General features: G+C 45.4%; 1 protein-coding gene across 1 annotated transcript; it reads left to right on the top strand.

Moving 5' to 3' along the window:
* Window positions 1-7,358: 7,358 nt before the first annotated feature.
* LOC124671943 (probable protein phosphatase 2C 40) lies at window positions 7,359-12,220 on the top strand. The gene is made up of 9 exons (XM_047208260.1): window positions 7,359-7,580; window positions 7,735-7,906; window positions 8,151-8,301; window positions 8,393-8,456; window positions 8,962-9,069; window positions 9,650-9,775; window positions 9,919-10,166; window positions 11,363-11,565; window positions 11,645-12,220. The coding sequence occupies exons 1-9, from the start codon at window positions 7,359-7,361 to the stop codon at window positions 11,677-11,679; spliced, it is 1,329 nt and encodes a 442-aa protein (XP_047064216.1). The 3' UTR covers window positions 11,680-12,220.
* Window positions 12,221-13,284: the final 1,064 nt, after the last annotated feature.

Raw genomic sequence — 13,284 nt, 5'->3', positions numbered from 1 at the left:
AACGGCCTTCGGGTGATCCGCCTTGCTAAAAGATATGTTTTGGTCTGACTAGTCGATATATTCGGGTACCTCAGCCATAGCAACCTCTGCGTACTTCACTTCTCGCGAAAACTTTTTGGCTTCTCTCTTCGAAAAACTGGTTTTATGGATCATGTTGACCTGTCCACGAGACACTGGAAATACTTCGGTTGGTACGTACATGTCTCCTTCTTCTGGTATGTATGGTTCTGGTGGATAACTATAGGGTGCTGCCCTTTTTCCCACCGGGTGAGCTTTCGCTGCCGTTTCGGCCCTAAGATCGTCGCAAAACTGCCGAACCTCAAGGAACTGCCGACAATTTCTAAGTAGATGGGTGGACTTTTCAAGATTATCCTTCGGGTCGATGTAAGAATGCAGGTAACACGGCGCTTCAAGTTGCTCCGTGGCCGATAGGTAGGGTGTGCGAAGACGGTTCTTGTTCGGCTGCATGTTGTGACATCCTCGTTCATACTGTCGGGGGCGAGTCGCAACTTGCTCCTCTTCTTCACGGCGTGAATCCCTTCGTCTTTTCCTTTGCTCCTCTTTGCTGTCGAAACCGCTTCGGCTGCCCTCTCCCATGTTCCTAGGCAGGACTGCCAAAGCTGCTGCTGGCGTGGTATCATCTGGAACCGAAGTTCTTGGGCTTGGCGCGCTTGAACTAGGAAGGCGAAGAAACCCTATGGAATCGATGATGAAGTGGACAACACCGAAAGTAGTATCCATGTTGCCGCGCGACTCCGTGGAGATCGGTGTGAACTCGAAGGATCCGCAGCGAACTGAGTTTCTTCGACTTGATGGCGTTGGTGACTCTAGCACGAACGCTGCAGACGTAACTGGAACTGCCGATGACCTGCCTTGTGCCGACAAGTTTCCCACAGACGGCGCCAATTGTCGAGGGTACTCCTCGGCAATGCCCTCCGTTTGGGGCTTAGGGTAGATGGAATCCTGTAGGCTGACACGAGACATCGGTTATCAAACTAGCGGGGAAAGCGATTTACCGAGGTTCGGGGCCCTCGATGAGGTAAAACCCTTACGTCCTGCCTGTCTGATCTTGATTATGAAAATATCGGGTTACAATGGGGTGCCGAAGGTTTCAGCTATGATCTCGTCGAGAGACTAAGTTCTGCAGGGACCTAGCTCTAGATTTATGGTGGCTATGATTGCTAAAATTGCGTGTGTCCTCGGCAGCCTCTCTCATGGCCCTTATATTGAGAGCCAGGTCTCGAGAGATCTGTCCGGGTATGACTAGGTTACAAAGAGTCCTAGTTCTAAACTTTCCTTGTATTCTTCGTCTCCTTGTCTTGTTCTTCAAGAATTCCTCTTCGGAACCGACGTAGTGGCCCACCTGGCTATCGAGTGTCTTCATGGCCCCCTGGTTGGGCCGCAAGAGGTAGTGCAATAACTGTTACCCGAAGGGTAATGCCCACGTCACCGTGTGTGGCGTGTTGTAACCTTTGTGGCCTTGTACTTGAGAGCCTCCGGTGTTGTGGAGTTTGCCTCAAGCTTGATACTTGGGTGTTTGGCCCAAGCTTGTACGGGTTCGGTAACCACCCTCAAGGGTCCCTTAGTGGATCGAGGCTTTCCCTTTGGTTGAAAGGCTCGAGGAGAATACGGTGGCCTTAGCGGCTCATTGGAGTGCCTTGCGCCTCCACACCGCTCCAACGGAGACTAGCACCCAAGGGTGTGAACTTAGGGATACGTCGTCGTCTCCTCGTGAACCGGTTACTTCTCAACCCGAGCTCCTTTACCTATGCGCTTTACATTGTCATATCCTTCGTGCTTGATGTTCTATATCTAGTTTGATATCACCTTGTTTCTCATCATGCTTAGCATATGTTGTTGGTGCACATAGGCAAACCCTAGTTGATAGGGTTTGTGCTAAACAATTAAACCTTAAGTAGTTTTATTCGGCCTTGTTTAGCCCTCAAGTAGAAGTTTTTACAACCCGCCTATTCACCCCCCTCTAGGCGATATCCTTGTACATTCAATTGGTATCAGAGCTAGGGCTCTCTTATCTTATTAGGCTTCACCGCCTTGAGAGTAAATATGTCGGCTAGAGGATTAGTGCACAATAACACTTTTACATTTGATGTCACTAATTATGATTCTTGGAAATTCTACATGCTTGATTATTTTGGGAGCATGCACCCACATGTGGAGCAAATTCTTGATATGGGTTTTCTCCTCCTAAGGATCCACAAAATCCATCTCTTGAGGAGAAGAAAAACAATTATCTTGATGCTAAAACTACTAAAGTGCTTTGCCATGTTGTGAGGCATGTAGTTATCTCCTCCATCGCGCCTTTCCGGAGTGCTCATGAGTTTTGGACAAAGCTTCAATATACATATGATGCGTCCAAGACCATTGAGGATGATTGCACTCCTTCCACTTTACCAATGTGTGGTAAGACACAAGGTAATGGTATGGTGAGTGGTGATGAACATTGCATTGTTGATATTGAGCTTTCTCTTGATGATCCTTCATCCCTATCCCATTGCAATGATTCATCTTTGGACTTTAACACTCATAGCACTAGAAATGCCTTACATGCTAGTGTTGATAGTCCTTGCATATCTACACCTCATGATGATATGATTGCCTTGTCTTGTTGCCATGATAAAAATACTTTATTTTCCTCTAGTATTTGTGTGACTAGCAATGTAGAGGAAACCAAAAATACTATGGGCCAAGACAAGATCTTGGATGGAGCTTCAATTACTTCATCCTCTTCATCATCTCACGGTTCTTACACATGCCTTATGGCTAGGACTTCAAAGGTATCTCCTCCTTTGGAACCCTCTCTATCTAGTGATGATGAGGATGATGATATGGAAGAACTTAATGTTGCTTCCTTAAACATGATGGGTGAGTTGGTATTTCATGCTCTTCATAAGAATAAATTTGCTTGCTCTAACTTTATGAAAATCTTGGCTTTTGCCATCGAGAGCATAAAAAATATTGAGAAAATGGAAGAACATGAGCGCGAGTATGCAAATGAGATTGCAACTCTTAGTGAAGCTCTTGAAGAACAACAATCCACCAATGAATTTCTTAAGGAGACTTTTACTCTAGAACTATCTAAAGTAAAGGAATCTTGTGATAGAGCTTTAGAGGTGGTACATGTTTTTGAAACTAAAAATGATGAGCTAGTAATTGCTCATGCTAAACTCCCTGCGGATTTTTAGCTTCTCAAAAATAGCTCTAGGGCCATTGAGAGTGAGCTCATGAAACTCACCGAGTCACGAGCAACTTAAGGCTTCCAATCTAATAGAGCTTCCTAAGTTGCCTTTTTCTTGTGCTATTATTGATGATGCTTATGCTACTAACTCTACCTCTTGTGAAGCATCCATCTTGAAGAAGAATGTTGAGCTAAGGGCTTAACTTGCTTTGCTAATAAACAATTATGAGAAACTGGAAGAAATTCACATGGAAAGCTTTCTAGCTCTCATAACAATCAATTATGAGAGCTTGCCTCTCTCTGATGAATAAGGTGCAAAGTTCAGAGTTTGACAGATCCTCGATTGAAGCCATTGTCCAAGATATCAAAACGAGAACTCTAATGTTTTCAGCTTGTAATTTTGTTCATGTAAACCGATGTAGTAATGAAGCAGCTCACTTTCTTGCAAAATCTGCAGAAAATTTGTAACGAGAAGCTTATAAATGAATGAAAGAAGGGTTGCTACTCATTGGCTGAAAAAAAATGTACACAAATCTTGACACAACAAATCTGACCGTTAAAGAGTTGGCTGAGATTTATTAAATCTCAGGCAACTTAGAACTAGCAATTCCTTAAATATATCTATCTTGCAACTAAATATAATAAATAAAGATTTACAAACTAAAAATGCGTCGAGCTGCTAGGGCTGTCTCCAACGCAAACAAATAATCGTGGCCTGCCGCGGCCAGACATAAATGGTCGCGCGTGGTCACTTTTTTGCGTCTGTTTTGCATCGAATCCGCTAGAGATGCCCTAAGAATTAACAAGTAGAGCGTTCATCATCCATGCGACGACCAGACCAGCGCGAGCATGCTAGAGCCACGGCCGGCAAGTTAACAACGAATCGTTCCGCGGCATGCCAGTCAGCAGCAGCCGGCCTACCATAATTTCCATCCCCAACCACCATCTAGAACAGAGAAACGATCCAAGTCATCATCGAAAGAAACAGCCAAATGTGAAACAAGAAAGTGCCAACATCGAAAGAGCAAATGCCAGACAAGCACTTCCTTGGTTGCATCCATCCATGTGAACCACCACTACTAACAAATTGTTAAAGAAAACGAAAACGAGATGAAGGCTCAGCATAACTACATCCACTTTCAGTTTCAGACAAGGGGCCTCGTTATGCCCGATTTGTCAGAACTTTCAAAATATCTAGAAGGCACAGCCACCTGTCGGAGCACTTTTCAATGTCGTTTTCTCCAAATCCTCACACTGTAAATGTACATAATCAGGCTATAAGAGTTTAAATAGTTCCTCCATCAGGTTTGTTAATTCTGCGTGTATCCTCAAACTGTTAATGAAATCAACTTGATATGAGATGTATATTACATAAAAATATATCATTGTAAGTATTTCTAGTGTAATAATTTGCATGTTATAATTTATATTATATAGATCAAATTAACGATATAGAGTGCAAGACTAATAAACTTAGGCATAGGGAGTAGTAGTACTTTACGAGCACATAGAACATCGTACGTGCTACATTTTTTTATTGATTTTTATATATATTTTGAAATACATTTAAAATGTATTTAAAAAATCAGGAGCATATGCACCTGAGTGCCAAAACAGCTTGTCCTTCATCGGTCCAAATTAATTGGCACAACTCATGACTACAATTGTATTAGACATGGTATCTGGGTACACAAACTAATTTAAATGAGAGGGAGTACACATTTATATTTGACTATTATACATACTATGTATTTGCTATAGGGTTGACTATAGATGACAAACCATGGTTATACATTGTTCTTGCTCTAACAATGTACAGAATCATCGCTAGAATCCAAAGTCCCTTGTGAATACACTCCCATAGCATCTCCAGTCGTGTCCCCTAGACTGCCCCCAACGTCTTTGCGGTGCGCTGGATAATTAAATGCGTCCAACAGCGTGCCACACATGCCTTTTCGGTCTGGCGCGGTCCAATACAGTGTTATACCATGCTCTACACCGTCTGCTTTGCTCATGATGCAACATACACCGACAATTTTTAGAGGCGCTAGAAGATGAGAAATGAGTTTTTCATGTCCATTCTTTATGGCTTTAGAGAGAACGCCAAGTACTTCATGTTAAAGCACGACTGTTGTGGCACGGCTGGTTTCTCATCAATTCAAGAGTGCACAGCCGCCATGACGATGCTTGCATATGGGAGCCCCTGCCGATTCACATGATGACTACTTCGCATGAGCGAGTCCACAACCATTGAATTCATGTACATGTTTTGCAGAGCGGTTGTGGGAAAGTTCGGGCAAGAGTATTAGAGAGTAAATGAAGCAGAGATTGCTAGAATCACAACACATAACGGAGCGAGAGGGTTTCCAGGGTTACTTGGGAGCATCGATTGCATACACTAGTCATGGAAGAACTATCTATTTGCTTGACAATGTTTGTACAAAGGGCATCACATATATCGCAATGTGGTACTTGAAGCGGTTGCATATCAAGATTCATGAATTTAGCATTCTTTCTTTGGCATGACCAGATCACACAATAACATCAATGCCGTGCAGCGCTCCGTGTTTCCGAAACTAGTTGAAGGTCATGCTTCACCATGCAACTATAAGATCAATGGCTACACATATAACAAGGGTACTACCTAGCCAATGGCATCTATCATAGATGGTCAACATTTGTGAAGACAATCTCCAAGCCTCTAGGTTAGATGAAGCCTCACTTTGCTCCGCGCAAGGAGAGTTGCGGGAAGTATGTCGATCGATCGATATTTGGTGTGCTCCAAACTCGATTTGCTACGATCAGATGTGGGAGATGCTGAATGCATATGTAATCACGCGTACCATTATCATCAAGAGCGAACGCAAGACTCCACCGAACGCCCATGTGGGTCTCGTGAGTGTCAGGATCCTCTTGCGACGGTTGAACATCATCTGCTCGTGGATTTTTTTGACTATGCATGCATAAACCTGCGACCTAGATGCTCATGATGAACTGCATAATGACCTCATGGAGCATTTGTGGATGGTCAAATGATAGCCATGAGCCGTGTCGGCGTCCTGATGAAGTTGAACTTCAAATTATTGGATTTGATGTATGTTATATTTCCATTCATGAAACATATTGTATAAACTCGAATTTTATTTTTTGCTTGTAAAGACTAGAAAATGCTTGTGCGTTCAACATCTAGAGATTGCAAAATAAAAGGCGAAAAGTGACTTTGACACATGAGTACTAGCGCTCCCGGTTTTGAGAAAAGCAACATATTTCTGAGATTCCGAAAAATATGAGCTTAAATCTACACATACATAGAAATCTTCTGAATGTACTGTAAAAAATTCGGAAGAAATTATGTTGTATTATGAACTATATAAAAGAGACAAATTTCTGACAAAACTTGTCCATATACGGCCATAATTTTTTCTTTAGCTAAAAATACAACATAATTTTTACCGAAACTTTGCACGAGTATTCATGACATACGTCTGTATTCATGGAATAATTTTATAATTTTTTGAAACATAAAAATACAGTTTTCAAATATCTTATCTTCATCCAATAAAAAGAAACTAACTTATGGACACGTTGAGAGAACACGGCAACGAATGGACACGTCCACCACGGTAAGTCACGGGACCGGCTTGGACTTTGGAGGAGCAGAGCTGCCGACGCCTCGAAAAGAAATGGCAATGGTCCACGGCTGGTGCGCGTCTGCCCAGTGCCCAGCTGTGGTGTGCCGCGCGGCGGGCGTTAAAAACGCAGGGTATTCATTCGGTCGGGGTGGCGTGATATAATTTTCCGTTTGTCCGGCCGGGGACGGCGCGCGCGCGCGCGTGGGAGCGGGCTGGATTTCCGCGTCTTGTTTCTTTCTTTCTTGTTGCCGCGCGGCGCCCCATGTGACCGCCGGGCCCTCCACTCTCCCTCTCCCTCGCTCCTCCCGCAAAGCAACAGCTCGCGCTGCGCGCCCAGCGCCAAGCCAGCGGAAAGCGCCGCGCTTCCCGACCAGACCCAGCCAGCCAGCCACCCACGCACCACAGCCAGGCCAGCCAGCGCGAGCGAGTGCGAGTTGAGAGCCTCTCCTCTCAGCTCGCCCCGCGCTCCTGCCAGCGAACCATGCTTGCCCGATCCGCGCCCGGGATCTGACGACTCCCTCACGACGACCATGTCGTCGCCGGCGGCGACGACGCCGAGGCAGCGCCACGGGAGCATGACGCTGGAGGACCTGCTGCGGCGGGAGCTGACGGCGGAGCTCGCCGACGCGACGGGGGCCGCGCGCCCGGTGCTGGCCGCGGGGCAGGCCGGGCGGGCCAGGAAGGGCGAGGACTACGCCATGCTCAAGCAGGGCCTCGAGCGCCACCCGGGCGCATCCTTCTCCGCCTTCGCCGTAAGACGCTTGCTCTCCTCCCTCTCTCTCACCCGCCCGCATTCTACCCATCTCGTCCTCGTCCGTCCGGCCGGCCGCGCGGCCGCCGATCTGCTCCGTCGCTCCGCGCGCGGGGTCAACTCCAGATTTCTGACGGGCTGCTTTTTTGTTGCAGATGTTCGACGGCCACAACGGGGGCGCCGCCGCGGTGTACGCCAAGGAGAACCTCCTCCGCAATGTGCTCGGCTGCGTCCCCCAAGATCTCACCAGGGACGAGTGGCTCGCCGCGCTGCCCAGGGCGCTCGTCGCGGGCTTCGTCAAGACCGACAAGGATTTCCAGACCAGAGGTGAAAATCCCCCCCCGTACTCCCAATTAAGTCTCTCCGTAGACACAAGTACAACAACTACTTGTAGTACTACTGCTTACTGCCATATCTAGCACGCAGCTCTATCTATCGCGAGCCGTAGTTAAACGCTCATTCAATTCGATTCAAATTGTGCGTGGGCACTACTCTTGTCTGTCCATCTGTTTGTACGGCACCAGCGCTGAATCTTGTTTCTCTACCCTGTCTGTCTGTCTGTGTTTTTCAGCGCACTCTTCAGGGACGACCGTGACGCTGGTCATCATCGACGGGTCCGTTGTGACCGCCGCGTCCGTCGGCGATTCACGCTGCGTCCTTGAAGCCGACGGCTCGATTTACTACCTGTCCGCGGACCACCGCTTCGATGCTTGCGGAGAGGAGTAAGATTGTTTGGCTGCCAACAGTTCCTACTCCTCCTCAAATCGTTGATACCGTTGGTTCTTACTGTGGCTTGTTGGTTTCGGGTTGCAGAGTTGGACGCGTAACGGAGTGCGGAGGCGAAGTTGGAAGACTGAATGTTATTGGTGGAGCTGAGGTTTTCATCTTCACATCTTGTCTCTCTTCAAGCTTTCGCAGCCAAGGAACTTTCTTTCTTTGAATCTTCACCTGAGCAATATTTCAACAAGTTTGTACAAAGTGTAGCTTTCCAAAGTTTTGCTATTCAAACTGTAGACTTTTCATCTGGTCTTCGGGGCCTATTTTCATTATATTTAAGCTCTCTCCTTCTGTTGTCTTTTTTGGTAATTTGAATTGGCGCCAGACCAATGAAGCAAAGTACTTACAACTGCTCTTTTGGTTTACAGCTGCATTTTCCATATTCATTGTACCAAATGAATTTTAATGAGCGTCACTTAACGTGCTGTTGACTGTTGAGTGTTCAATGTTGACCTGAGTGGTTCATTTCAAAACTTTGCGCTTGCACATTTTCATGATTACGGGTGTCGAATATCTTTCATATTTTTTTTCTCTTGGAAAACGCGTTTATAGGCATGGTTCGCACCTCACACTTGACTCTTTTTTTTCCTTGGTTGTCCATCCAGATTGGGCCCCTTCGATGTTGGCCAGGTGGTTTATGCCTATCAAGATCAATTGGTGATCAGGATGTAGGTGAATTCATCATTGCTGTTCCTTTTGTGAAGCAGATCAAGGTACACTGCCTTAAACTTTTGCATGCGTCACTTTTGTAGAAAATCAAAGTCAAAACTTCCGCAATAATAGAGATACATAGTAGGTCAAGCACCAGAAGTATTGTCTGGACATTCTCCTTCTCTTGGTCATCTGCATTTTTTACTAGTTTGTAAAATATCCCTTGTCTAGGTACATTCGAGTAACATGGGTGGGTGCGGCGTCACCCTATTGCAAGAAACACAACTTGTACACTCAAAATAATCTGAAAAAGACCAAAATTTTGTGTACCACTTTGTGTATTGTACAATAAACATAAGATGTATTTGCAAATATAGCGAGTCGTCACAGTATAGACTTATTGTGTGGTTGATGAATAGTTGTGAAATGCCCCTTTTCTAGGTACATTTTGATAGACATGGGTCCTTGCGCACCTATTGCAAGTGTACATGTTATTATTAAATATACCAGGTTAACTTTACAAAAGGGTGTGCCTGCACCGATGTGTGAAACACCCGTGTTCTTGTAAATAAACTGTTTTTTTAAATACCTTGATTTTTAACAAATTTTGAAATCACTAATGTCTTCTAATGTTTGCTGCAGCTATCTAGTGCTGGAGGTCGTCTTATTATTTCAAGTGACGGTGTTTGGGACGCCTTGACTGCGGAAATGGCTTTTAATTGCGCGCGAGGGCTTCCACCAGAGGCTGCAGCAGACCAGATTGTCAAAGTACAGTCACCTAACACCACATTTCTTGTCATACAACCTGAAAGCTGAAATCCTCAGTTTGTACTTTTTTCCTTGAACACTCAGCCAAGTCTTCGTCTCTGTGTATTTGAAGAATATTGTCCCTTACTATTGGTCTTTTGCAGGAAGCCGTAGAACCAAAAGGATTAAGAGATGATACAACTTGTATTGTTATTGACATGATGCCGCCAGAAAAACCGAAATCCACTATACATTCTCGAAAGAAGGCGCGGAATGGCTTTAATCTTATCAAAAATATTTTCTTCAAGAAAAAAACATCAGACTCATTATCTCATGCTGATACGGAACAAACTTCCGAGCCTGACTTGGTGGAGGAAGTCTTTGAGGATGGATGCCCGTCGCTCTTAAGATGGTATGTTCCCTTGCTCGATCTTGTCAATGGATGCATAATAGTTGTTCACACATAACCCAGTGAACTTACAGCTTTTCCTCTCTAATCAATAAACTGTCACTTGGGGACATTCCTTCGCTACCTGTACTAAAATAATAATCCATTTGAGCTGGAAGATATTACCTTTTACAGTGACACCTCATATTCAATTTTAAAAACCTTTATTTTTTTAGCACGCATCAGAATGCATATCATTTGTACTACAAGAAGCACGCCGATTAGGTGCAGTGAATTTACATAATAAAACCATGAAAAAACTAAACATATCAGGAAGGAAAAGCAAAACGAAACCAATTCTATGCTACGCTAGAAATTGGACAAAGGAAGCAAAACACAACAGAGGAGAGCAGACATGTGCTGCAGGTCGGGAGGCCTAGAATGCCTTCTGAAGAGGCCTTACTCTGCAGTCTGAAGTTGTACATGCTGGAACGAAATCTGTGACAAAGTTTGATGCCATACGTCTATGTATCTACCAAAAAAGTTCAGTTGGTTGAGACTGATTATTTGGTTGTCTAATACTTTTGCCTTTTAGCTTCTTAAACTTTTTTTGATATCCGTGTCCTTCTAGTGACTTCTAATGCAGTTTCTGACATGCTTTTCGTACTGAAAATAATGGAACAAGCCACATGTCCCACCATAGTGTTCAACCAGAACTTGACACAATCATTGGAAGTGGAGGAAGAAAACACAAGTTTTCAACCCATGATCTATGCCAGAAGTTCAACTTTCAGGCCTGAACTACGACAAAGGTTCACTTGTCAACTCTGAACTCAAAACCATTTAAAATACAAACTTGAGCTGTTGAAAGTCAATGTTCCACTGTCAAGCAGTCTGACGAGTAGTTTTGACAGACGTGGATGCCATATGTCCACAACCTCACTGCCTTGCCATGTCAACCGAAGCCACCTGTTAAACGACCTGAGGTTAAAATGTGAAACATTTCAACAGTCCGAGCTTGCAATTCGAATGGTTCGAGTTCGGAGTTGAAAAGTGAACTTCGCCAAAAGTTTAGTGCTGAAAAAGTGGACTTTGCAACGCAAAAAGAAATCAAAGCAGAACACCGTATGAAGTTGAACGACTTGCCAGTTGGGTCTCATCTAAACTTTATGATTGTTAGTCTCCATAAACTTTTGACATTATATTTTCTGTGAATGCAGGCTAGACTCTGAGTATCCAGTCCGAAATATGTTCAAGCTTTTTGTATGCGCAATTTGTCAAGTAGAGCTAGAGACTGGTCAGGGCATATCAATACACGAGGGCTTGTCAAAGCCAGGAAAGCTGTCTCCCTGGGATGGTCCGTTCCTTTGTCACAGTTGTCAGGAGAAGAAAGAAGCAATGGAGGGAAAGCGTCCCTCACGAGGTATGCGTCTTCCCGCTCCCTACTGTAATATTAACCACTTTGCAATCCACATTCCGAATAAACCTTCCCACACCTGCAGATTCCTCTTCCAGAAATAGCGGGTCAAGCGAGTAGTAACCAAGGGTATGAGTCATCATGAAGCAACCATCTAACGATATGCCGAAAGACCTATGCATAGCTGACATTTGGAATTCTTGCAACGGTTGATCTGTTAGATGGATTATCATCGAGTTAGGATACAAAGTGAACTACTTTATTAACTTGGCGGAGGTGCCAGTCTTGAAGAGCCTATCACTACTGAAGTGAAAGATACTTATTACCCTGTCTGTTCACATCAACATCTTCAGTGGGCCTTCTAGCGGTGGCACATAAACAGGCCAAAGGCCTGTTAATTAAGAACGGCCAAACTCTTTTATGGTCAACCATCATGTAAATTATCCATCGCGTAGAGTGTGACACATAGCCGCGTCATTGTATTTTTCAAGTAGGATTAGTTGTGAGATTCTTAAATTCATTTTTGGGCAGATCTAAGTTAAGGCCACTTGGCTCGTTACCTGTAAGGATCATGCTTTATTCAACACTGTAATTAAAACTTAAGGAGATTGTGACAGAATGCAAACATCTATGAATATCCGTCAAGGCAGCCCCTTTAACATGTTTCCATTGTAAATACCCTTTGTGCTAGGAAATTAGTAGCAATTCCTGTCTTGAGTTGCCGCTGCTGGCATTTTTCTTAAGGCCATTGGTACCAATCTGTAGCTGTAGGCTCTATCACTGTGCGCTTGTATTTATTTGAACAGAAGGCTGTAGTCCCTCTGTAGTCCCGTCTTAAATTAATAAGGATAAACAGCTAACAAGAGAAAAAAAAAAACAACAAGCATACAAGAGAAGAAATGAAACACATCTTCGTTTCCCTTGTCCAGCCTTGCGATCCATCTGAAGAGGCATTAAAGCTGGTGAAGAAGACCGGCATCGTGTGACTCGCACCATCGTCAACCTCCCGAGGCCAAACAAAAACCCAAGCACCATCCGTTTCCACCTCCAAAAAAAGCTCCCCGGATTGAAGGACGCCGGACCTGTCGGAGGTAGACCGCTCTCCATGAGCACGCACGAATACCGAAGTCACAGCCGGGGAGAAAGACTCCGAGCACTCGGCTCGCCGCGCCGCCACCCACGAACATCACCGCCATTCGCAGGCCACACCACAACACACCAGACCAAGCTGCCAAGAGCAGGCAAAGACAAAGCCTACCACCACCGCTGAGCTCGTCCACCCATACTCACTATCTCAAAACGGCGCCTCCACCGAGGGAACGGCACCAGAGCGCCGCCGCCGTCCAAACCAAAGTCTTGGGCTTTCACCTGAGATAGGAAAAGCAGGGAGGGAGGGGATACAACCTCGATGCGCCTTCAAGAAGGAGCACATCGCCGTTAGTGTCGTCGACCTCGTGGCCGCCACTGTCAGCCCACATCCGACCGCCCTCACCAAACCACCGGATGGAGTCTGGGGCCGGGGAGGTGGGATGAGCACCGCAGGGAGGAACAACACCCGTCTTCAGATCTGATGATGGAGGCCCGCCGGGCGACCTCCGCACCATGCCCGCGGCCGCCGCCCCTTCACCGACCACATGGCAGAAGAGCACAGACAACATCACCGGCAACCGCCACATGCCGCTATCGATGAGGCCCCACCCTGCGCCCAAGGCCGCCGTCCTGAAT

This window comes from Lolium rigidum, chromosome 7 (genome assembly GCF_022539505.1).
Source record: "Lolium rigidum isolate FL_2022 chromosome 7, APGP_CSIRO_Lrig_0.1, whole genome shotgun sequence".
NCBI classification, from domain to species: Eukaryota; Viridiplantae; Streptophyta; class Magnoliopsida; order Poales; family Poaceae; genus Lolium; species Lolium rigidum.
The sequence above is the reverse complement of the archived record's forward strand: the minus strand, read 5'-3'. Positions and strand labels throughout refer to the sequence as shown.

What these genes read in the sequence shown, in the direction of transcription:
- LOC124671943 (XM_047208260.1), top strand. Translation starts at nt 7,359, where the DNA reads ATGTCGTCGCCGGCGGCGACGACGCCGAGGCAGCGCCACGGGAGCATG. An exon ending in TTCGATGCTTGCGGAGAGGA is followed by an intron (nt 8,302 to 8,392) that starts GTAAGATTGTTT and finishes TTCGGGTTGCAG; the next exon opens with AGTTGGACGCGTAACGGAGT. An exon ending in CTTTTGTGAAGCAGATCAAG is followed by an intron (nt 9,070 to 9,649) that starts GTACACTGCCTT and finishes TGTTTGCTGCAG; the next exon opens with CTATCTAGTGCTGGAGGTCG.